Raw genomic sequence first — 20,214 nt, 5'->3', positions numbered from 1 at the left:
TCGAGGAATCGGGACCAGGAGCAAATTGGGAGATTCTCGCGCCACCCGAACTCTTCAGATGGGTGAGTCGTGACAGGCGGCACCAAACCACGGGCTAGTAATTATGCTGCAGTAGTAAGACGCCTCTTTGCCGATACTAGCCTGCTCCAAGACGATAAGCACTAATAAGGCCAGGCTGCCTAGATTGACAACTATTGTTCTGCTAGGTTTATCTGAAACAGGGCCCCCCTGCAGCCGAAATCCAAGTACGATGTGGCTTAGGCAGCACGCTAAGGCAGCCCGCCAAGGGCCTCAGGCACTAACCGAGTCCAGCACGTGCCGAGGATGGGGCCCGTCACCTGACCCAGTCATGTCGTAAGGCGGGTACCCGAACGGGCCTCCGTATTTACTCCGCGATGGATGACCGGATCCCAAGCACAAAGTGACTCACTCATCCCTCCAGGCGGGCCTCCAAGATGTCGCGTCATTGCTGACTGCCATCCACCGTCCGTTGTTTATTAACTGCATGAGACCCTCCCTGGCGCCCTGTTGAACCATCTCTTGACGGTCAATTCGCGCCCACCGCCGTTTTATCCACTCCGTACACTCCAGCCTCAAGATGGCTCGAACGGCACCAATCAACTACACCCGTGGAAGATTACATACATTGCGTGCGAGACACTTACGAGCCTGTCGAATACGTCGAATGGGCTTAGCGATAGCCCATTAGTTACTAGTTGTTTCATATTCTCCATACTTGCACGCCTTGGCCCTTGGACTTGTATCGACCGTCATGGCTTCGGTGTTTACTTACGATCCTGACCCTCCGCGGGTCTCTTCGCCCTGGTCCACTTCAGGGTCCTCAACTCCTCAGTTGGCAGCAACTAGTAATCGGACAGTGCCTCGAGCACGATCGAGCACGAACTTGGACCGCGCGGACCCGGATCTGCTGTCCGATTATGGAATCACCAAATTGGACCCTGAACCACAGGAGGGACCCACTGAGTACAAACTCCATCTGCTCTTACGCCCTCGCCGCCCCTATGTTTCCATGTCAACTAGTCACCTTGTAGGTGGATCGTATCATTCCCGGGCAAGCTTTTCCGCGGATGGTCCCACGCCCTCGAGTTACGACTCGACCTTGAGGCCGCAACAGACCCGCTCAACGGAAAGCCGACAGCAGAGATTGCAGCATCTCACAACGCAGTTACTGTGGCGCTTGCAGCAATCTTCGCCCTTCCACTCATCCACAACGGCAAATCTGGTGTTGCCTGTTCTTCCGGAAGCGACCCCCCAGTTGGGGGCGGCACAGAAACCGGCTCGCTTACTTCCCGGGCTCGAAGAGAGCCAGGGCGCATTGTACGAAGTCGGCGTTGCGGACGATGGAACGTTTGTGGGGCTCGTTCTGGATGAGCTCGAGGAAAGTTTATCCACTCTGCAGGTCATGGCCGCGAGCTTGGGCTGCAAGGTCGAAGTTCTTCGCCGAGTGATTGTTGGCAACTGCGAATGGGCCGAGGACCCATTCTCCGAGACGGCGGATGCTGGAAAGGTCCACATGGAAAGTCTTTGGGTTGCAGAGGCGTTAGTGAGTCCCGACTGGGACTTTTACCGCGTTGAGACTCCCAGAAAGGGTCGACCGGAGAAGTCGTCTTCGGAAAATGCAAAAACGGAAGAATTAAGTGGCTCTTCCAAAACTGAGCAGATCCGTATCTCCATTGCCGGTCCTAGTGCGGCCGGAAAGTCGTCTCTTCTAGGTACTCTAACTTCATCCGTCCTTGACAATGGGAGGGGAACGAGCAGACTACATCTGCTAAAGCATCGACATGAAATCTCGTCCGGAATCACCAGTTCCGTTGCCCATGAGTTAATTGGCTATGCTGCCGATGGGGCACGAAACGTTGATGTAATCAATTATGCCTCTGGCAACGTTGCGGCTTGGGATGATATTCATGCCGCCTCAGAGGGAGGCCGTCTGGCCTTTGTCTCCGATCTTCCGGGCTCAGTGCGCTATCTGAAGTCCACACTAAGAGGCATGATTGGCTGGGCTCCGCACTATGTCGTCTTGTGCATACCGGCAACTTGTGATGACGAAAACTCACAGGAGCCCGGCCAATCTGCGTCTGAGCAGCCTACAGACATGGCACTGGCATTATCACATCTGGAGCTCTGTACTAAGATGGACCTTCCTACCGTCGTGGTTATCACGAAGATGGATTTGGCATCGCGCTCGGGCTTGCGGAATACCCTGGCCAAGGTACTCTCAACGCTCAAATCATCTGGCAAGAAGCCAGCCATGCTGTCTGTTCAAACCGCCCAGGCAGTGGACCTACAACACAGTGGGTCGAAGGACACAGAGGAAGTAAGGAAATTGATTTCTACGACAGAAAGCTGGACCTCAACGGTCCCCATCGCCCTTACCAGTGCGGTCGATGGCTCAGGCATAGGAAAATTGCATGCTCTTCTCCGCTACCTCCCCATCCCCGCGAGGCCGCCATCAAGAGATGTTTCATTGCTCAAGTCCCCAACACCTCCAAGTGCACCTGAAAACGTCTTTGATATTGATGAGGTATTCGCTATCCCTCCATCCAAGGTCTACTCGATGGCTGCAGAGCAACGGAAAGAAAGCCACGGGGTCGTCCTTTGTGGTCTGGTCCGCTACGGAGCCATTTCGGCAGGAGACGAACTCCTCATCGGACCGTTGTCTGACCATGGAGGTTGCCTACAGCGTCAGAGAAGCCGGTCGGAAAAGCGTCCGGATGGCACTCAGCAGTCTAGCTCTTATCGAAGCCGACCTACCTCGGGAGAGTTCTCGACAACGTTTCTGCAGGGCTCTCTTCCCACCCAAGCGCTCTGGCAACGTGTTCGCGCAGTCAGTGTACGAAATCTGCGACTCCCGGTTCAGACGTTAACCCAAGACCAAGTCGGTACGATCGGGATCGAGCCTCTGCCTCTGACGGCCGATGGAGAGCCGCCACGGCTTGGGAAGATCCGGAAAGGCTCCATCTTGGTCAAGCTGCTGACCCCGTCTGCGTCTATACCACGGTCCCTTTTATTTCACACCGGATTTGTGGCCAGCTTCCCGTCTAGTGAATTTACTTCTGCCCTCTCTCCGCCGGTGCTGCTGGGTGGCAATGCCATAGTCTACGTGGCCAATGTTCGCACGACGGTGAAGCTGACATGCATGGCGCTTGCAGAAGATGAGCTCATCTCGAGGCCGCCGTCACCAACGGAGCCGGAATTTTTCAGTTTCGATGGGGATGTTCTCGCCCGCGAACGGGACCAGGCAGGCGTCCAAGAGATGGTCCGGTCATCTGGCAGTCCGGGACAAGGCGATATCAAAATCACGTTTGCGTTTGTGACATCGGTGGAATGGATCGAAACCGGGTCGCGGGTGCTTCTCATGCCCGGAGCATCCACGGCGCTGGCTGCCCAGGGGTCCAGTGTGCCTTCCGGCCTGGATGGGTTTGTTGGTCGGGTCTGCGATGTGGTCTGCCTTGAGGAGACGGCCAGCGTCTAGCTAGAGGTGGGCCTGGATTGTGTCTTATTTTGTAGTTCATTGTTGTGTTGCGTATTGTAAAGGAAGGGGTCAATGGTACATCGTAGATGATGCTGATCATACATGATCATACATACAATGTAATGATAGTCACGGGTCTGGCCGCTGTCACATCACACCGGTGCTAGGCCCGAAAAGGGAGCCCCAACCACCCTCGCCGCCGCCAAGTGGACGCTCGTCCCACCGTGACCGCGCAGCTCCTCCATCCTCCAATCCTCCACTTCCCAGTTAACCCCAGCTGGACTCGATAGACTCTTCGCCGTGCTGAGGTGTGGCATGCAAACCTGAGGTATGCATCCGACCGCCGGTGCGTGATTGGCACTTTCTTGTTGCGGCACCATCTGGCTCGGTCTGGCCGTGTTTCACTGCCCCATCGTTGCTTCGACTGTCGTTTACCCCGGATCCGATCCCGTCAGTTCCGCTATTAGCATCTCCTATCAGTGCTATCGCTCACGACGATCAGACCCGTCAGGACCGTTGCTCTGAAACAGCTTTCCTTCCATCCATACTACCGTCAGCTCGAGTGCTGGTGGTGTCCCGAGCCCCTCATTCCTCATGGGCAGTTATTACGCAATATCCGACAATATGGCTGGTTCCAGCAGACTGTATCTCGGATCTAGAGCCGGCTCCGATCTGGATACTCTGACGGATGAGGATGAAGAGTTCGTGTCAAGTGCTAGCACGACTTCTCATGGGTCCGAGGAACGGGCAGAGAAACGACCCGAGCTGGAGACAATCGAGGCGGACACCTTACATGATGGGCTGATGGCACCCCCCAGTGGTGTTTCAAAGACTGTGCACTCGGGAGATCAGAGCTATCGTTCTGGAAATATTTTTATACCTCATTCAATATTGAAGGGACCTCTGCGCTTGCTGGATCTGCCGATGGATATACTGCAGGAGATCATTAAAGAGGTATGCCTAACCCTCCATGGGCTTGCTCGACAGATCACTGACACTTCTTGTGGTTAGGTGACGCACACCAACGACCTAACGTCTCTTGCCTTGACCTGCTCCGCCCTTCACTCCTTAGCGATCCCCCAGATGTATTCGCGGTTCGATATCGTTTGGCCCGAGACGCTATCGGCTTCCGACCATCCAGCTGGTGTGGACGCTCTCTCTTACGGTCTTGCAACGCTCGTTATGGGCGAGGACATATTTCACGAGTTACCTCCCAGATGGGCGCACCCTTGTCCCCATTGTGGCTGCAGCAACCCCGCCCCCGCCCGCGATGAGGCGGATACCCTACTGCGAGTCCGTCGTGGCAACTACTATGCACAGTATACGCGCAAGTTCTCGGTCGGAAACGGTCCTCTGGCGTGGGTCCAAGAATACTCTGTGACGAAAGAGACGGGGAAAATGCTCGGAACACTGGTTGCTCTAGCGGTGGCCCGGATGGTGAATCTGGAGACGTTCGTGTGGGACATGCCGACCGGGGTCTTGAGAGATGTGTGGATCGCACTTTCGTCGCTAGCTAATCGGCCCGGTCATGAATGCCGCCTGGAGCGCGTTTGGATCCGTTGGCACGACAACTCTGAGAATACCATGCGTCCGTTGGCGGGGCCTCCTACCGCATCTTCCGTGACGCTTCCAGAGACGCAACCTGCGTTGACGGGCGCGACTAGTCCCTCCCTGCTCCAGAGATATGGGCATGTAGAGTACCCTTCTCTGTCGATCCTTCCACCGCTCAAGAGCCTGAGTGTTCTTGACATAGATGAACCGTCGTATCTCGAAGAAATGGCCGTGCTTATTGAGCGGTCCCGAAACCGACTGAAAGAACTTCGTATTGGGATTTCCAACAAGGTCTACCAAGCGTCCTGGCTGAAGCCAGCGGGAAGCTGGCAGTCTGAGCAGCCGTCTCGAGCCAGCGGGCCTCCAGGATGGCCTAAATCGGGTGGCGTGCTTGGGGCTGTACTAGGCAGGTCTGAGGAGCCCACGGTCCCTCCGCCGGCTCAGGGGGCGGCGTCCTCCAAACAGGGACCAGGAAGTCAGCCGGTGTTTAGCCAGGCAGCTGCCAATGGTACCTCGTCGGGGGCTTCGCCCCAATTGACAGACAGCGTCGCTGCAATTACGATGGACCTGCAAAACACGCATATATCGAACGACGCCGGGGAGCCACCATCTGCCGTAGGGGCCAAAAACCCCCGAGTGGTCCCAAACACTTCCGCGGATACCAGTTTTGCCGTGTCGGCCATTGCCCATCAGTTGAAGCTTGAGATTTTGGAATTGGAGCGCGTCACCCTGTCCATTCCAGTGGTGTTGCAGTCGCTGGATTGGACCCGGCTGACCACCCTGACGATATTCCGCTGCGATGGCCACGAGAAACTCTGGCGAGCTCTTCGCCGGCAATTCTCTCCGCCTGCCACCCGCTCGAAGCATGGGAAACGTGATGGAAGCGACCAGGGTGGCTCTGAGTATCGGTTGCAGCTCAAGCATATCCATACGGATGCGGTGTCGCCCTATATGTTGCTGTTTATTAAAGACACCCTGGCACCCAACACTTTAGAAACGCTGTTTCTGCACGAGGCGCCGATGTACGACTCGATTGTGCATATTGACGCGATCTACAAGAATGCGATCCGGACCCACCACCTGAGCTTACAGAAGATCCTGGTAGATAGTACCCAGCGGGCACCCGGAGGGAATGAGATGCCCAGTGTCCGGTGGTACAAGTGGATGTTTACACGCCAGATGATCACATTTCTTAGCAGCGGACGTATGCCCCGGCTGCGGGAACTCTCGGTGGCTCTGCACTCGAAGGACTGGGTAGGTTTGCCAAATGTGATGATGGCATTTACTGACTTCAATAGCATTTCTTTCTCCAGCGGCTCCCGTACATGGCTCAACTGCGCTCGCTCCATGTGCCACACATTGCCCGCCAAGTGCACCGAGACCCGAAAGAACTGGCGCTGATGATCCTGGATATCGTGACCATCCGCCCGGAGGTCGGGATTACATATGTGGGTATACAGAATAAGTGCTACGAGATTTTGGAGGCGAAAGACGGGGAGGCTGGCGAGTTCTATGACACGGATGATAGTCATAGCGAAGGATTCGTGCCGGGAGGGGAGGAATGGGCGGGGTCCGACACCAACGAAGATGAATCCGAGGACGACGGGGCAGTCAGTGCGATGGACTCGCACTCTGATCTGTCCTCGGATGACCGAGGATCGTCCGACGGAGAGGATTCGGACATGGACTGCAACAAGTCTCGGATGTCATTTCGGCTGCGGGAGATCTTGTTCTACGACGACAAGATTTCCATCTTCAAGGCGCGGCATGGCGTATTGTAACACGGGATTGGGCGTTGGTGACATTGGCATTCACGAGATACCATGAAGCGATTTCGGTAAGCGTTGATAGTGATCTGGTATATTAGTATTGGCTAGATTGAATGCAGCAGCCGTAGCAGTAGGAGTAGCAGTAGCAGTAACCAGCGGTCACGTGCGGGCGGTCAGCAGCTCAGCCTCTGCGGCAAGTCGACCAACGAACCTCATGAGAAACTGACTGAGCCGGCCGTGTCGACTCGCCCACGTCTTGACCATCTTCGCGCGTCGCAACCACCACCATGAAGCTCGTCCGGTAGATACCTTGATCCCCACGCGCGAATCCCACTAATGATCTAGGTTCCTCATGAAATGCGCCAACGAGACGGTGACAATCGAGTTGAAGAATGGTACATACCCTCCACCCATCCCAATCCACCACCACCACCACCATCATCACTTACTAACTCAATAACTCTAGGCACCATCCTCCACGGCACCATCACCTCCGTCTCCCCGCAGATGAACACCTCTCTCCGCACGGTGAAAATGACCCCCAAGGGCCGCGACCCCATCTCCCTCGACACGATCAACATCCGCGGCTCCACGATCCGCTATTACATCCTCCCGGACAGTCTGCCCCTGGACACGCTGCTGATTGACGATACACCTAAGCCGAAGAATAAGGCGCGCAAGGAGGCCGATCGCGGTGGACGGGGTGGACGGGGTGGACCTCGTGGGAGAGGGCGCGGGAGGGGACGTGGGAGGGGACGTGGGTTCTGAGCTGCATCTTAGGGGAGATTAGATTTTCTCGGGCTTTTGATATTACGTTTGAGGGATGGAGTTCTCTTGTTTGTTGCTTGTTCATGGTTGGGTTGGCATTGATGGGTGGGATTGAGGGATGAGCGAGCAGTACGCCCTGATGGGATGGATGGATGGATGGATGGATGGGGCTGCCTTAGCTCGTTAAACACGTCCGTCGCCAGCTACCAAGGGGATGCCATCGGGACTGAGATATCTGGTTGATGGCTGCTGCAGCTGCAGGTCGGGTCGGACCCCGATCCAGAAATACTACTGTACTGTATACATCTACATCTATCTAATCCGCCGCACCGCACCTCGAGAACAGAAAAATGATCGAGTCTGATCCACCCTTGCCCATACCCTACCAGTATATTCCATCCCCAACAGACATATATATATATATATATAAATTAGATGTACTCCCTCCAAACCCTCACAATAACCAACTTCTCCCACCCCGCCTGCACCCCACTACTCCCAACCAACTCCGCACACCACCTCCCCTCCCTTCCCTCCCCATTCGCATCATCAAACTCCCAATTTCCAATCCTCTCCACCACCTCCCTGGGCCGATTCTGCGCACAAAGCAACACATACGCCACGCCCCGGGGACTCAACACCCGGGGAATATCCTCCAACAAGCGGTCCGTGGTCTCCATCCCATCCTTTCCGCCCGCGTACGTCAACGAGAGATAGTAGGATTCTTGTTCGAATTTCTCGCTGCGCGATAACGTTGCTGTGTCGTGGTTTGTGGTAACAGGGAGAGATGGTAGTTCGGGGGTAGGGACGTAGGGTGGGTTGAAGAGGAGGATGTCGATTGTGTGGGGGCGGATTGGGGTGGCGAGGTCCGTGAGGAGGGTGCTTGTTATTGTGGATTTTATGCCATTGGATGGTGAGGGTTGTTGTTGTTGTTGTTGTTGTTGTTGTTGTTGTTGTTGTTGTTGTTGTTGTTGCTCTTCAATGGCTTTCAAGACGGTTTGTCTGGTTGCAGCGCAGGCATTGCGATTCACGTCTGTGCCGAGGGCGAGGACATCGGTGCGGCCGAGAATGTGCTGGGAGTTGGCGGTCACGAAGGCGAGGACGACGCCGGAGCCGGTACCGACTTCGAGGATTAGAGGGGAGGGGGAGGGGGTGGGGGTGGTGGAGGGGTGGAAGTGGGTTGTGAGCCAGGCGGATTCGCTGGCGGAGGAGAGGGTATCGAGAAAGAGGTAGGAGTCTTCGGAGGGTTCGTAGATGGTGTCGAAAGAGACGTGGGAGGTTGAGGGGGTGGGGAGCATTCTCCTTCTTTCCTCTGGGTTGTTTGGTGGAATCAATTGTAGTATAGAGAATGGGTGGTGATAAAATAAGTTGTAGACAATCTGATATCGATGATCCAATCATCTGCCACGGAAAGCTGAATCCCGCCTTGCGGAATGCGGCAGTATCGCACTTCCCCCGGACTGTCTAGGTTTCCTCATCTACCTACTACCTACATTACTCTATCAATTCAATCACCGCAGCAGGAGGAAAATGTCTTTCTTAAAACTCACCCCCACGGCCGCCCGGCTCGCTACGCCCTCCACCTTCGGATCCAAATCCAGCCTCTCCGATGCTCTGGCCCTTCTGCCTCCGCTTCCGCTCTACCGACGCATCCTCCGCGTGCACCGGAAGAAACTCGACCCGGAAATGCGGATCCTGGGAGATGGCTATGTGAAGAGTGAATTCCGGGCACATCGGAATGTGGAGAATCCGTTGCATATTGTATGTCTTTGTTTCTTATACGGTGATGTGGATGTGGATGGTGGGGTATATCGGGATTGAATGAATGATAGCTAACGGGCATTGGTGATGGGTAGATCGGCTTCCTTACCGAATGGCAATTATATGTACAGAAACTGGAGGGAGATACGTGGGTGGGAGAGAAGTTGGAAAAGTCCAAGTTGGATAAGATGAGTGGTTAGTGCTCTGTCCTGGTTCCGATCTGACGTGGGAGTAAGCTAACGAGGTGGCGGATAGATCAGCAGATTGGGCAGCTGTATGAGCTGATGCAGACGATTCAGAATAAGGATGGAGAGGGGGAGAGCGAGGGCGAGGGCGAGGGAAAGAAATGAAATGAATGGAGGATAGAGGAAGAAAGGTGATGGATACCCTGATTGTATGATATGGATGTGTGTATGTATATAGGGAATGAATGAGTTCTGTGTATGTCTGAGGGGTCAAGCAGTACTACTTAGGTAGTTAGTGGTGGTAGAAGATCCAATGACTAATCTGAAGTGGATTAGTTACACTAATCGAGCTACACCTACACCTATTAACCAAGTTGAAAAGTTGAACCTACTAATCTATAATCGTCGTCATGATATTGACCGATGAGAAAAATTTGTATGAATTCTTTCCAGCTTTGCGCGTTCGGGTATTCAATTTCCTAGGATTATTGGGTGTCGGGAGGGCAGGCGGCGAGAAGACTGTAGTGTCTGTAAGTGGAAGATACCCCAAAGTTAGACAGGGCGTAATACTCAATCAGGTGTAAGGCATGATGTGTATTACGTGGAAAGTGAGATGACCCTGCGGAGATGAGGGACAGACATGGTATTTCTAGCCTGTTTCTCATTGGGGTTTCGGCAGCAATCTGTATGCCTGACCTTCCTCGGAGCATGGATATGGACTATCTTTCCACTATGACGAGGCTGGTACTTTCTTCCATTCAGAAAGCCTTGCATTTGTCGTCTTTTCGAGCGCCATGGGGAGATTAGAATACCGACTTACCTCAGAGCTCTTTCACTAGACGCATTTGGCGGCGCGAACGCTACTGAACGCACCTAGGAAAGCAACTACAAGAAACCCTGTGCTGAGGCAAGTTCATACTGTCATAAAAACTCCATACTCACACGCGAAAATGCTAAGTTCACCAAGTGGTCTCAATTGTGTCCAATCGTTTTGATCACAGACGGTGTCTTCTCTCCACAGACTGAAGAAGCTCCACGATCTCCTGATGATTGTTCAGCGCAGCCCAATCCCTAGCACTTCGGTTCGTGGCAACTTTGATACCAACGTCCGCGCCTTGATCGACCAGATAGCGCACAACATCCGCTTTGCCCAACTCCGCGGCTTTGTGTAGAGCGGTTCCCAAACCCATGAAGTAGTATAGTCTCCATGACGCATAGTGCTTTTCGTACATTGTGGAATTCAAAGGCGCACCTCTCTCGAGCAGCATGGCCAACACCTTGATGGTATCCGTTGGACGGGCGACAGCATGGTGCAGCAGTTGCCCTTGATGAACATCCCCTCCACGGTCCAGCAGCAGTTGGATGGTGGCAAGTGAGGCCTGTTCTACCGCGTGGGACAATGGCGTCAGATCAATAGAGCACTGCTTGTTTGGGTCGGCTCCGTGATCAAGAAGCCAAAGCGTCATCTCGTAGTCGTCCATGGCATACCTGGGAGAATACTGCGCGTAAGCAGTGAAGGTTGGAAAAGCCATCCCATGACTTACCCGAGCGCTGGGGGCTTTAATTCGCTTGTCGGTTGGTTAACATCCCATCCATGTTGTAGGAGGATGTTGAGAAATTCCTTTGATCTATGTCTTATCGCTTCTAAAGCATAATCTTGGCTCAGGGACACAGTCCCTGCTGCAACAATTCAGCGACCACATCCTTCTGATCCTGTCTGACAGCCTGGATCATCACGGAGTCGAGCTCATGGATATCCAGGTTGAGAGAGGTCCAAGCGTCGAAAGTTGACTTGAATCTCGGAAGGTCGTGAACGGCGCAGACCGCCTCCATGTCGCAGATGCAGAGGGGCGGGGATGGTTCGTTCCATTTGTTCCTCCCCAAAAGGGTGGGGCGGGAGGAGACCCTTTGTACCAGCCTCTGTGGAGAGCAATCCATCCTCGTAGCCATTGATAGCCATTCAGTCATCAAACGCCGCCCCGGACCTTCAGACGATTTTGCCTGTCAAGCCTATAACATCGAAGTCCGCGCGTACGGACGGCTGGGGGATCATCCACGAATCGCGAGTCTCCGGGAGGTTACGGACGATGGCATAGTCCTGGAACGAGGCGAATGCCTACGCCAGAAGATCCAGAGCAACGCATCCCAGACCGCAATGCAGACCAAGCTCCGCTGGGCCCAAGAGGCCGCGGAAGGGTTGCGCTACATTCATATGAAGAATATTATCCATGCGGACGTGGGCTGTCATAATCTAATTCTGGACCAGTCGGGGCACATCAAGTTCATTGACTTTGCGGGCTCGGGGATCGACGGAGAAGTGGCAACCGTATGCTACGAATGGTGTAGCTATCAGCCGGGATCGGAACCTGATGTCAGGACAGATATCTTCGCCTTTGGTTCGACACTATATGAAATCGAGACGGGGGAGAAGCCTTACCATGAATTGGAGAAGACCCTGAACGCTGGGAATTTGATGAGACGAGTGGAACAATTGTTTGCCATGGGTGAATACCCGCGTGTGGACACGCTTGTACTGGGTGATGTGATTTTGCGGTGTTGGAATGGGGACTACAGCGTAATGGATCAGGTGGTGAGAGATCTAGACGTGCTGCCAGGTGCCTAGCAGGGGTGATGTTTTCGCTCGTCGCTTGTGAAATGGGTTCTATCTTGATACAATATGGGAGGGAGCCAAACTCATTCTCTTTAGCTGGTATAGCAAACTAATCATGAAAGACTAATTATGGAGATAATCACAACTTGTGATAGAACATGCACTCAGACACTGACTCAATTGACCCATCAAAAGAACACCGATAACGATTATCGATACACTACTATCACTACTCCAAATAGAATCTCAACCTCGGTACCCGCCCCACCGTACCTGACCCAACCCAACCCAACCAACCAACTAGATAGTCCGAAAGAACTAGATAGTAGTATCTCGACCACTAACCCACGCCCTATCATTGACATCCCATCTCCAAGATCCCCACACAAACTTATACAATGATTAGTACATATATCCCCAGCTCTCTCAATCCTCCCGAACATCCTCTCCAACTCAATTCTATCCCCTTCACCTCACCTCACCTCACCTCACCTCACCTCACCTCACCTCACCTCCACCCCACACCCACCCCATCCCAAGCCAACAGAAAGAAAAAGAATAACCATGCCCTCCCTCCTCGAAGACCCAACAACCCCCTCTCCCCCCCTCATCGCTCCTCCCCCCCATCCCCTCCACCCTCCGCGACGGCACCAAAATCACCCTATACCCCATCACCACCGGGCCCTCGACCCTCCCGCACTCCCTAACCACCTACCTCCACGAGCAATTCTCCCTCGAGATCGAAAAGGGATGTACGTATCCCATGGAATCGCCGATGGAGTATGAGCTGTATCGGAATTATTGGTTTGGGACGTTTGCGGTGGTTGCTGTTGTGGATGAGGAGGAACATCCGGGGGAGGATGGGTTGAGGGAGGGGAGGAATTGGGAGGAGTGTTGTTTGGGGACGTTTTATGTGAAGCCGAATTATCCGGGTATGGTTATTCCCTTTCCTTCCTTCTATTGTGCTGTGTTGTGTTGTGGTTGTGGGGGGGAGCTAATAGGGGTATTGTAGGACGCTGTTCGCATGTGTGCAACGCAGGCTTCTTTACCACCCCCGCGGCGAGGAATCGGGGTGTGGGACGGGTGATGGGAGAGGCGTATCTGGAGGTGGCGCCGAAATTGGTGAGTTTTTGGTTTCCGGGAAGGATATGAAGGTATGGCTAATTGGCAGGGCTACAAATACTCCGTGTTCAACCTCGTGTTTGAAAATAATGTCGCCTCGGTCAAAATCTGGGAGAAGCTCGGGTTTCAAATCATCGGCCGGGTGCCTGGCGCCGCGCGTCTGGCGAACAGCCCCGACCTCGTCGATGCTCTCATCATTGGAAGATCCCTGGTCTAAACGCTCAATCACATTCCATAGATAGATATTACCGCCAAATACATGCCCTGTCAAAGTACTCCGCTAAATCAATGCGAGTGGGGAATCAATCTAACAACCGGCATCAAGCAATCGGTAATGACACCACTGGCTCCCAACCGCAATGCCAATGCATAGTACATGAGTGTAGTAATGCGAGAAAACGGAAATGCTAAATCAAAAACCCCGGAAATGCTTCAACGCCCTGAATACCGCCACGGCGGCCGCTCCCCGAGCTTGCTGTGCGGGGTCTCCTTGTGCTTCGGTAACGGAATCAAACTGATCCGCCGGTTGGCCGAATGGCCCAGCGCCGTCCCTGGCCGCGGCGCCTTGGTCGGACTCGCCAGGCCCCGGTCATAGTCGTGCGACACACTGCGGCTGAACGACAGCCCCGCATAGCTCTGCCGGCTGCGCGGCGCATTGGACATCCCGTCCGGTCGCCGGAGCTTACTGTACGGCGGAGGATCCAGGAGCGACCCCCCGGGAGTCGGCGAGCCCTGCCGCACCGGACTGCGCGAGGCCAGCCGGCTGGATACTCGGCTCAGGGACCGCGCAGTCATCGGTCCCGGGGACATCGACAGGTCGCGCCGGAACGGCACGGTGGATGCGGGCCGGCTCGACGCAGGTTTGCGGACCGGCGAGGGTTGGGGCTTGCCGTATAGGTCGTTGGTATTGGTGCTCGAGTTCCACCGCGGGCGGTTGCTCAAGGCCGAGGGCGTCTGCATCGGCCGCGCCGACTTGCGCGTGGCGGGCGTGGGGGTGACGGCTCCGGCTCGACCAGGCGACGGTGCCGTGAGCGTGGCCTTGGGGAGAGACGATTTCTTGCTCGTCAGCGTCGCCGCCGCCTGCGGGATGCCCGAATACCGGCGCATCTTCGACATCGTCGTGCGCGCTGCCGAGCTGACCGAGCTGCCTCGCCGGCTGGACGACCCCAAGGGCATCCCAGACCCCTTGTGAGGGTTGGCAGGCGTCATGACCACTGACGAGGCCGGAGAACTGCCGGGCGTATCGGCCACACTGCCGGTGAGAGGGCTGTCCATCGTCACAATGCTGGAGATCGAGTCCCGGAGATGCTGCGATCGGACAAAGTTGATGTCCTCCAGCCAGTCGTCCATCGCCCGGATACTCGCCTTCAACGCGTCGACCCGCGAGGTCATGTCCGACAACAGCCGGAGAGTCTCCCCGTTCACCGTGAGTCGGTCGTTGACGCCCTTGCGGATAATCCCGACAACCCGTTCGATCGCCGCCACGTAGTGCTGCTTCTTCGCCTCGTAGCTCTCAATCCGCTTCGTAAAGAGGGGCGCATCGTGGATATGCGCGCCCGTCTCAATCGCCTCCTGCAACTTGGCGATGCTCCGCTCGACGGAATCAAACATCTTCTGCGCCTGCCCGCCCGCATTGCGGAACACCAGGATCCAGCGGTCTTCGTTCAACTCCTTCTGCAGCGCCTCTGCATCCGCCTCCAGCGTCTTGTAACGCGCTTCGAGCTGATCGCGCCGGCGCTCGAGGTCCTGGCACGCACTGGGAAAGATCTTCTCGGCCCGCGACTGGAACATGGACAGCCGCATGGGCAAGAAATCCAGCGAGGCTCGCAACGGTTGGATCCGCGCAAATAGCGCGATCAGGTTCGAGTGGTTCGTGTCGTCGTGCGGAGTTTGGATGACGGGCGTGTCGATGGCGGGCGGCCCAGTGAGGATGGGATCGATGCTGAGCCGCTTGCTGGACAGCATGCGACGATTCGACGGGGTCTCTTCCACGATGGTCTCCAGTTCGTTGATGTCAAGTCCCGAGGCACTGGAATCCTGCTCGCCAGCGAGCGTCCAGTGCCGTTTCTCTTCCATCTCAAAGATCAGCTCACCAAGGCTCTCCACCTCGGCCCCAACATCGCCCAAGACGTTCGCCCACAGCTCCTCCCACTCCATCGCCAGCTCCACCTGTTCTTTGACCCCCCGCAGTCGACGCTTGATTTGTGCCCAGCTCTGGATGATGGCGTCCATCTGCACCACGATCGTCTGGAGGCTGTCGGTGCTCACGTTGCCAATGTCGTCGCGCAGTTGGACGGCTTCGATCGCCCGGACGTAGACATTGATTAAGCTCTCAAACCGGTTGATCGCTGCGTCCACCCCCTCTAAACCCTCTCGTCCGGCTGCGGCCGCCCACTCCACCTCGTCTTCCGCATCCAGCCCGCCTAGCACGTCGAATGCCTTCTTAACCCAGATCTGGATTTGCTCGGCAGCCCCGGTCAGCGCCCGGACCGCCACCGGGGCGGTTGGGATCGAGGAAATACTAGCCTCGAGGGACGCGGGTTGCGGGAGGGAGATGGACGTGAGCTGGGCGAGTTGATTGCTAAACGAGGCGCGCGAGAAGGAGAAAACCGATTCGGTGCGTTGTAGGCCCAGAGGGTTGAAGTAGGATTGCGAGTTCGATGAGGTGGTTGACGTCGGGCGCGAATACTCTTTCGGCGGGGGAGGAGGGGGATGCGACTCGCGGTCACTGGTGCTCTGGATGTATTTCTCGTAATCTGTCTGGTTGGATAAATTAGACTGCGTGGCTGGCCCGGGGACCAGTGGTACCGGAGCATGCTGCACAAGAGACATGACTGGCTCTTCCTCAACCTCTTCCACTACCTTAGCCTGCTCCTCGGTCACCTGTTCTGTGAGCGTAGGCTCTTTCTGCTCTTCTGGCTCCTCTTCTGGCTCCTCTTCCGGCTCCTCTTCAATCACCTTCTCAATGACCTCTTCTGTAAGTGTCGGCTCTGGTGGCTCCTGTTGCTCCGGTTGCTCCGGTTGCTCCGGTTGCTCCTGGCCCAGAAGTAGATCCAATAGACGATCCGAATGGGGTGTCGGTGCCTCCTCTAGCTCCTCTGGGATTTCTTCCGGTAGCTCTGGATCGGGGACTTCTAAATATGCGGAAGCACTCTGCTGTTTCTTGTCCTTGTGCAGCCGTGGGATAGCATTCCACGCGCGACCTCTCTTTTCGACTTTGATCGATAAATTCTGGTGTAAACTGTCGAGCTCCTTGATGTGTTCCTCCGGAATCCGACCCACTGCACTGGCGATGCGAGAGGGACTATTAGATTTGTGGCTGCCGTCTAGTAACTTGACGCGGGCGGCGAGGCCGGGGGATAAGCGGCGGAGGATGGACGGGCGGATGAGCGACTTGTCGGAACCAGGTTCGTGAGATTCGTCGGCGTCGTCTTCGTGATGGCTGCTACTCCCCAGACTGCGAAGGCTGCGTAGGGATGACTTGGACTTGATTCGTCGCGGTGTGGCCTGGTCGGCAGCGGAGATAGACAGAGCGGGTGGTGGAGGAGGAGGAGGAGGGGAGAAGAGCTGCGACGTGGACAAGTTGGGCCCGGAATCCGGGGGGTCGGAGGTCGCAGTGGTGGCCGTTGACGCGGCGGACATGGCACGCATGGGTGCGATCCACGAGGCGACCGCGCTGGCCTGTAGGAACAAAGGGACTAGACGATTTAGTGAAGAACGACGGTGGGTGGAGGAATGTGGTTGATGGGCTGAGGATGCGCCAACACGGCGGCGGGCTATGTCAGCTAGTATGCTTTGCTGCTGCCCCTATCCGGTTTCAGGCTGGCCGGGAATCAATCAGTCAGTCAGTCAGGCTGTGAATGTAAGTCGGTTGGGCGGCTGCCTGCGCTCGGATAAATCAATCTTTGTGTTCTCTAGCACCAGATAATCAAAACTGTCGGGAAGACCCGGCTACATGATAGAGCATTGGGCAGCAGCGTGCAAGAAGAACCAGAGAAGGGAGGGAGAAGAAGAGGCCGGAATGGAGGATGGGCGGCCAACCTGTCCCGTTCAGGCCTCAGGCCGATCACCCGCCTGAGGAACCACCTTTGGGCGTCTTAAGGAATTCCCTCTCCATCCGCATTGAACTCTAAACCCGGCCCACCAAGAACGCGGACCGTTACACCGGCGCGTCTTTTGTTATCATCCTCCGTTTACTTAGTGCTGAGGGACATTGCGACCATCCGGAATCAAAACATGGCATTCTCGCTACCAGCCTCCTGCCAGCCATCCCTATGTACAGCCCATCCATGGAACCCTCCCGCGACCCATGCAAAAGATAGTATAGAATCAAGTAAAATCAACAGAAGAAAATTAGAGATAAAAGTGAAGGCTGATCGGAACATCCAACAGCTCAAGGAGTGTAGAGAACACGAATTTATAGGCCGCTCCCAGCCATCGGTCGGGAGCCAGCAGAAAAGAGGAGCGAAACCAGAAAATTCAAACCCGACTGCACTCCGACAAGTAAGGGGTATCAAGGTGGTCGGAGTGGACAGCAAACAACGCAATAATCAGTCGCCATACGTGGTCCCAATCGCTCTCAATCGGTCCCATCATTAGAACTCAACTTCCCCCTCCGCTCCGGTGCCCTCAGGCAGGTCGGATCACCAGATCGTCCGGCGGAAGGCTCGCCGCAGACGCTCTTCTCTCTCGCCAGTCTCGCACGAGCTCCTCCCGGACCACTTTACACCAGGCCAGAAGAGCCGTGTCAAATTGCTTCCAGGCCTCGTCGCTGTTGCCGTGTACGATCCCCATCACATCCAACTCTAGCTTCGTCTCCCACCGAAGCTCGGCCGCCTTCACCCAGAATCGAAGATTCTCGGCACGTCGGTACGGCTTGGCCACATCCTCGTGGTATGTTTTGATGTCAAAGAACGGTCGCTTGGAGTTCTTGACGGCAAAATTATGGGCGCGCACCAGGTCGCGGCCATCCCGCAGCCGCTCCAGCATGGCGGGTGGCGGTGAGTTATCCTCCGGCGCAGTCCACGTCGGAAGCTGTGCATCGGCGCCGATCAAGCTACGCAGGAACAAGGTCTCTCGTTCCCGCTCCTTACCCATCCATTCCCCCTCGGTCCAGAGCCAGGCCGCTCGTTCCTTGGCCTCAAACGACTCCAGCTGCGCCTCGCGGGCCAACATGTCTCGCACATTGGCCATCCATCCTACAATGGCAGACCGCTCGTCATCGCGGAGTCCGTCGGCAAAATTCCGAGACGCCCACCGCTTCAAGACCTCCAACACATTGAACAGCTCCTGTCGTATATCGCGTTCACTTTTGATGGATGCGAGTCGATCGGGCCGTTCATGCGCAGTGTAGTAGATCTTGGCGGCTCGGATTGCAAAAGTGACAGTATCTAAGACCCGCATGCCCTGGATCTCTTGCCAGGTCTGCGGGGTCGCTTCCGCAGGGATCTGACGCGAGGGGTCGTCTGCACTGTCGTCATCACTCGAGAGACTAATCCGAGGAGGAACCATCTCCGCCGGCGGTTCCTTCTGAGAATCGATGGATTCGATACTGTGTTGGGCCTTCTCCATCGCATCCCGCAGATCCTTCCGCAGGGCCTTGAGTTTGGGTGGGGGTGGGATGTGGTGCGTTTTGATGCTGTAAGTGCTGACCGTGGGGGGAAGCATGACTTCAACCTCGTCGTCATACACCTCGTCCAGCGGATCCATATTTTCTTCTTCCGTGGGGCTGGCGCTGGTCGGACTGGCAGTCAGGTCATCGATAAACCGGGCGTTGGGGGTCAAAAGTAGCCTCGGCATATCCTCCGGTTTCTTCTTCTTCCATTCACGAGCCTGAGCTCCTTTGCCATCCAGTAGACCTGTCCGTGCGAAGTAGTATTGCAGATGAGCAATGCTACCCAGGCTCATGACACTCTCCCGATTCTTGGCGGACTCCGCAAACTCGGCCCCCTGAGGACGGATGTATCCTCGTCGCTTGGACGAAATCGAGACGGAAGACCTGGCATCGGCGGAAGTGGCGGAAGATGTCGACAGAGAGGAGACGGTGGAAAAGGTCCGGTCTGGGGACGGGCAGGAGGAGATGGCCGGCGTTGCTGGGATGGAGGGGGAGGGCGAGGAGGCACGGACAGGGGCCATGAATTCGGGCTCGAGGGACTCATCCATGATGGCGCACGTTAATCTTGAAGGCTCGTTCGAACGGAGGGTTGGTATCGCAGACGATAGATCTCAACGGTAGGGCGTTGGGGGCACAGATCCGGTTTGGGCGAGATATGGATATGCCTCACACTAAGCAGGAAAGGACAGGTGGTCGTCGGGGCGCGAACGTTTGACGTGATTAAAAATAGGGATAGGTGCTCGGATGAGTGACTGGTGATGGTGATCGATCGGCCGACGAAATTAATTTTGGGGGGGCGCGAAAGGGGGATTTTTACCACTAAAAGGGGAAGCGGGTCGATGGCCGCGGTGCCAACACGTCGTCGTCGGCTGGCGAGATAACTCCTGCGCGAGTATTTATAGTAGGTCGCTTTCTTTTTTCCCATCAGTGAGTGGCCCGTGAGCGAACAGCCGAGTCGCCTTATCCGGTCGTCATCGGAGGGTAGATACTATGTAGATAGTTGTATCTCCTATTTGCCCGTCAGGTACCGCACGCCGAGGTCGAGGACCAGCGGATGGCTCCAGGTGGACATCCTAATAATATCAAGGCCCAAGCCAGCAATCCGCCCGGGCGGCCCTTGGCCTGCCTCGGTCTAGCGTCCCCCGGTGCCTGGAAGCCCCGCATCCAAACTTCGGCACGGATTCCCAAGCCATCTTTGAGCCAGGAACGCACCCCGGTTGATGCCAGTCCTGTTCATCTCGGACCTGGGGTCTGAAACAGATGCACGCCATGGTATTCGTTATCATTAATGAGGGAGGATCTATCTGCAGCTAACAAAGACGCTGATCACGACGTTT

At 55.7% G+C, this 20,214-nt stretch overlaps 9 protein-coding genes across 9 annotated transcripts; 5 read left to right on the top strand and 4 right to left on the bottom strand.

Annotated features, from left to right (window-relative positions):
• The first annotated feature begins 403 nt into the window (after positions 1-403).
• Positions 404-3,635, top strand: BO80DRAFT_428272 (uncharacterized protein). Its single transcript, XM_025720214.1, has one exon. The coding sequence runs from the start codon at positions 773-775 to the stop codon at positions 3,494-3,496; it is 2,724 nt and encodes a 907-aa protein (XP_025571756.1). The 5' UTR covers positions 404-772; the 3' UTR covers positions 3,497-3,635.
• A 348-nt stretch (positions 3,636-3,983) lies between these two features.
• On the top strand, positions 3,984-7,046 carry BO80DRAFT_192917 (uncharacterized protein). Its single transcript, XM_025714127.1, has 3 exons — positions 3,984-4,450; positions 4,508-6,301; positions 6,346-7,046. Exons 1-3 carry the CDS (start codon positions 4,091-4,093, stop codon positions 6,826-6,828), a joined length of 2,637 nt encoding a protein of 878 aa, XP_025571755.1. The 5' UTR covers positions 3,984-4,090; the 3' UTR covers positions 6,829-7,046.
• A 1-nt stretch (position 7,047) lies between these two features.
• BO80DRAFT_192792 (mRNA splicing protein SMD1) lies at positions 7,048-7,800 on the top strand. Its single transcript, XM_025714126.1, has 2 exons — positions 7,048-7,211; positions 7,283-7,800. The coding sequence occupies exons 1-2, from the start codon at positions 7,169-7,171 to the stop codon at positions 7,582-7,584; spliced, it is 345 nt and encodes a 114-aa protein (XP_025571754.1). The 5' UTR covers positions 7,048-7,168; the 3' UTR covers positions 7,585-7,800.
• Positions 7,801-8,015: 215 nt separating this feature from the next.
• On the bottom strand, positions 8,016-9,342 carry BO80DRAFT_504787 (S-adenosylmethionine-dependent methyltransferase; the record flags this gene model as incomplete). The annotated part of the gene is made up of 2 exons (XM_025724443.1): positions 8,016-8,896; positions 9,135-9,342. The coding sequence occupies 2 exons, from the start codon at positions 9,340-9,342 to the stop codon at positions 8,016-8,018; spliced, it is 1,089 nt and encodes a 362-aa protein (XP_025571753.1).
• Positions 9,343-10,525: 1,183 nt separating this feature from the next.
• BO80DRAFT_496329 (ankyrin repeat domain-containing protein) lies at positions 10,526-11,363 on the bottom strand (the record flags this gene model as incomplete). The annotated part of the gene is made up of 3 exons (XM_025724011.1): positions 10,526-11,018; positions 11,075-11,171; positions 11,201-11,363. 3 exons carry the CDS (start codon positions 11,361-11,363, stop codon positions 10,526-10,528), a joined length of 753 nt encoding a protein of 250 aa, XP_025571752.1.
• Positions 11,364-11,370: 7 nt separating this feature from the next.
• BO80DRAFT_414786 (kinase-like protein) lies at positions 11,371-12,153 on the top strand (the record flags this gene model as incomplete). The annotated part of the gene is made up of 1 exon (XM_025718117.1): positions 11,371-12,153. One exon carries the CDS (start codon positions 11,371-11,373, stop codon positions 12,151-12,153), a length of 783 nt encoding a protein of 260 aa, XP_025571751.1.
• A 580-nt stretch (positions 12,154-12,733) lies between these two features.
• BO80DRAFT_364010 (GNAT family N-acetyltransferase) lies at positions 12,734-13,480 on the top strand (the record flags this gene model as incomplete). Its single annotated transcript, XM_025716128.1, has 3 exons — positions 12,734-13,073; positions 13,154-13,263; positions 13,313-13,480. Coding segments are annotated over 3 exons (618 nt in total), but the record flags the coding sequence as incomplete, so codon positions are not given.
• On the bottom strand, positions 13,415-17,273 carry BO80DRAFT_428269 (KAR9 family protein). The gene has a single exon (XM_025720213.1). The coding sequence runs from the start codon at positions 16,912-16,914 to the stop codon at positions 13,696-13,698; it is 3,219 nt and encodes a 1,072-aa protein (XP_025571749.1). The 5' UTR covers positions 16,915-17,273; the 3' UTR covers positions 13,415-13,695.
• Positions 17,274-17,892: 619 nt separating this feature from the next.
• BO80DRAFT_414779 (uncharacterized protein) lies at positions 17,893-19,425 on the bottom strand (the record flags this gene model as incomplete). The annotated part of the gene is made up of 1 exon (XM_025718116.1): positions 17,893-19,425. The coding sequence occupies one exon, from the start codon at positions 19,423-19,425 to the stop codon at positions 17,893-17,895; it is 1,533 nt and encodes a 510-aa protein (XP_025571748.1).
• Between the last annotated feature and the right edge of the window lie 789 nt (positions 19,426-20,214).

This window comes from Aspergillus ibericus (genome assembly GCF_003184845.1).
Source record: "Aspergillus ibericus CBS 121593 unplaced genomic scaffold BO80scaffold_45, whole genome shotgun sequence".
NCBI classification, from domain to species: domain Eukaryota; kingdom Fungi; phylum Ascomycota; class Eurotiomycetes; order Eurotiales; family Aspergillaceae; genus Aspergillus; species Aspergillus ibericus.
This window is presented reverse-complemented; position numbering and strand designations above follow the sequence as displayed.

Excerpts from the sequence above, each read along its gene's own strand:
- BO80DRAFT_192792 (XM_025714126.1), top strand. The coding sequence starts at position 7,169 with ATGAAATGCGCCAACGAGACGGTGACAATCGAGTTGAAGAATG. Across the intron at positions 7,212-7,282 it reads GACAATCGAGTTGAAGAATG|GCACCATCCTCCACGGCACC; the intron begins GTACATACCCTC and ends CAATAACTCTAG.
- BO80DRAFT_428272 (XM_025720214.1), top strand. The coding sequence starts at position 773 with ATGGCTTCGGTGTTTACTTACGATCCTGACCCTCCGCGGGTCTCTTCG.
- BO80DRAFT_192917 (XM_025714127.1), top strand. The coding sequence starts at position 4,091 with ATGGGCAGTTATTACGCAATATCCGACAATATGGCTGGTTCCAGCAGA. Across the intron at positions 4,451-4,507 it reads TGCAGGAGATCATTAAAGAG|GTGACGCACACCAACGACCT; the intron begins GTATGCCTAACC and ends TCTTGTGGTTAG. Across the intron at positions 6,302-6,345 it reads CTCTGCACTCGAAGGACTGG|CATTTCTTTCTCCAGCGGCT; the intron begins GTAGGTTTGCCA and ends TGACTTCAATAG.
- BO80DRAFT_428269 (XM_025720213.1), bottom strand. The coding sequence starts at position 16,914 with ATGCGTGCCATGTCCGCCGCGTCAACGGCCACCACTGCGACCTCCGAC.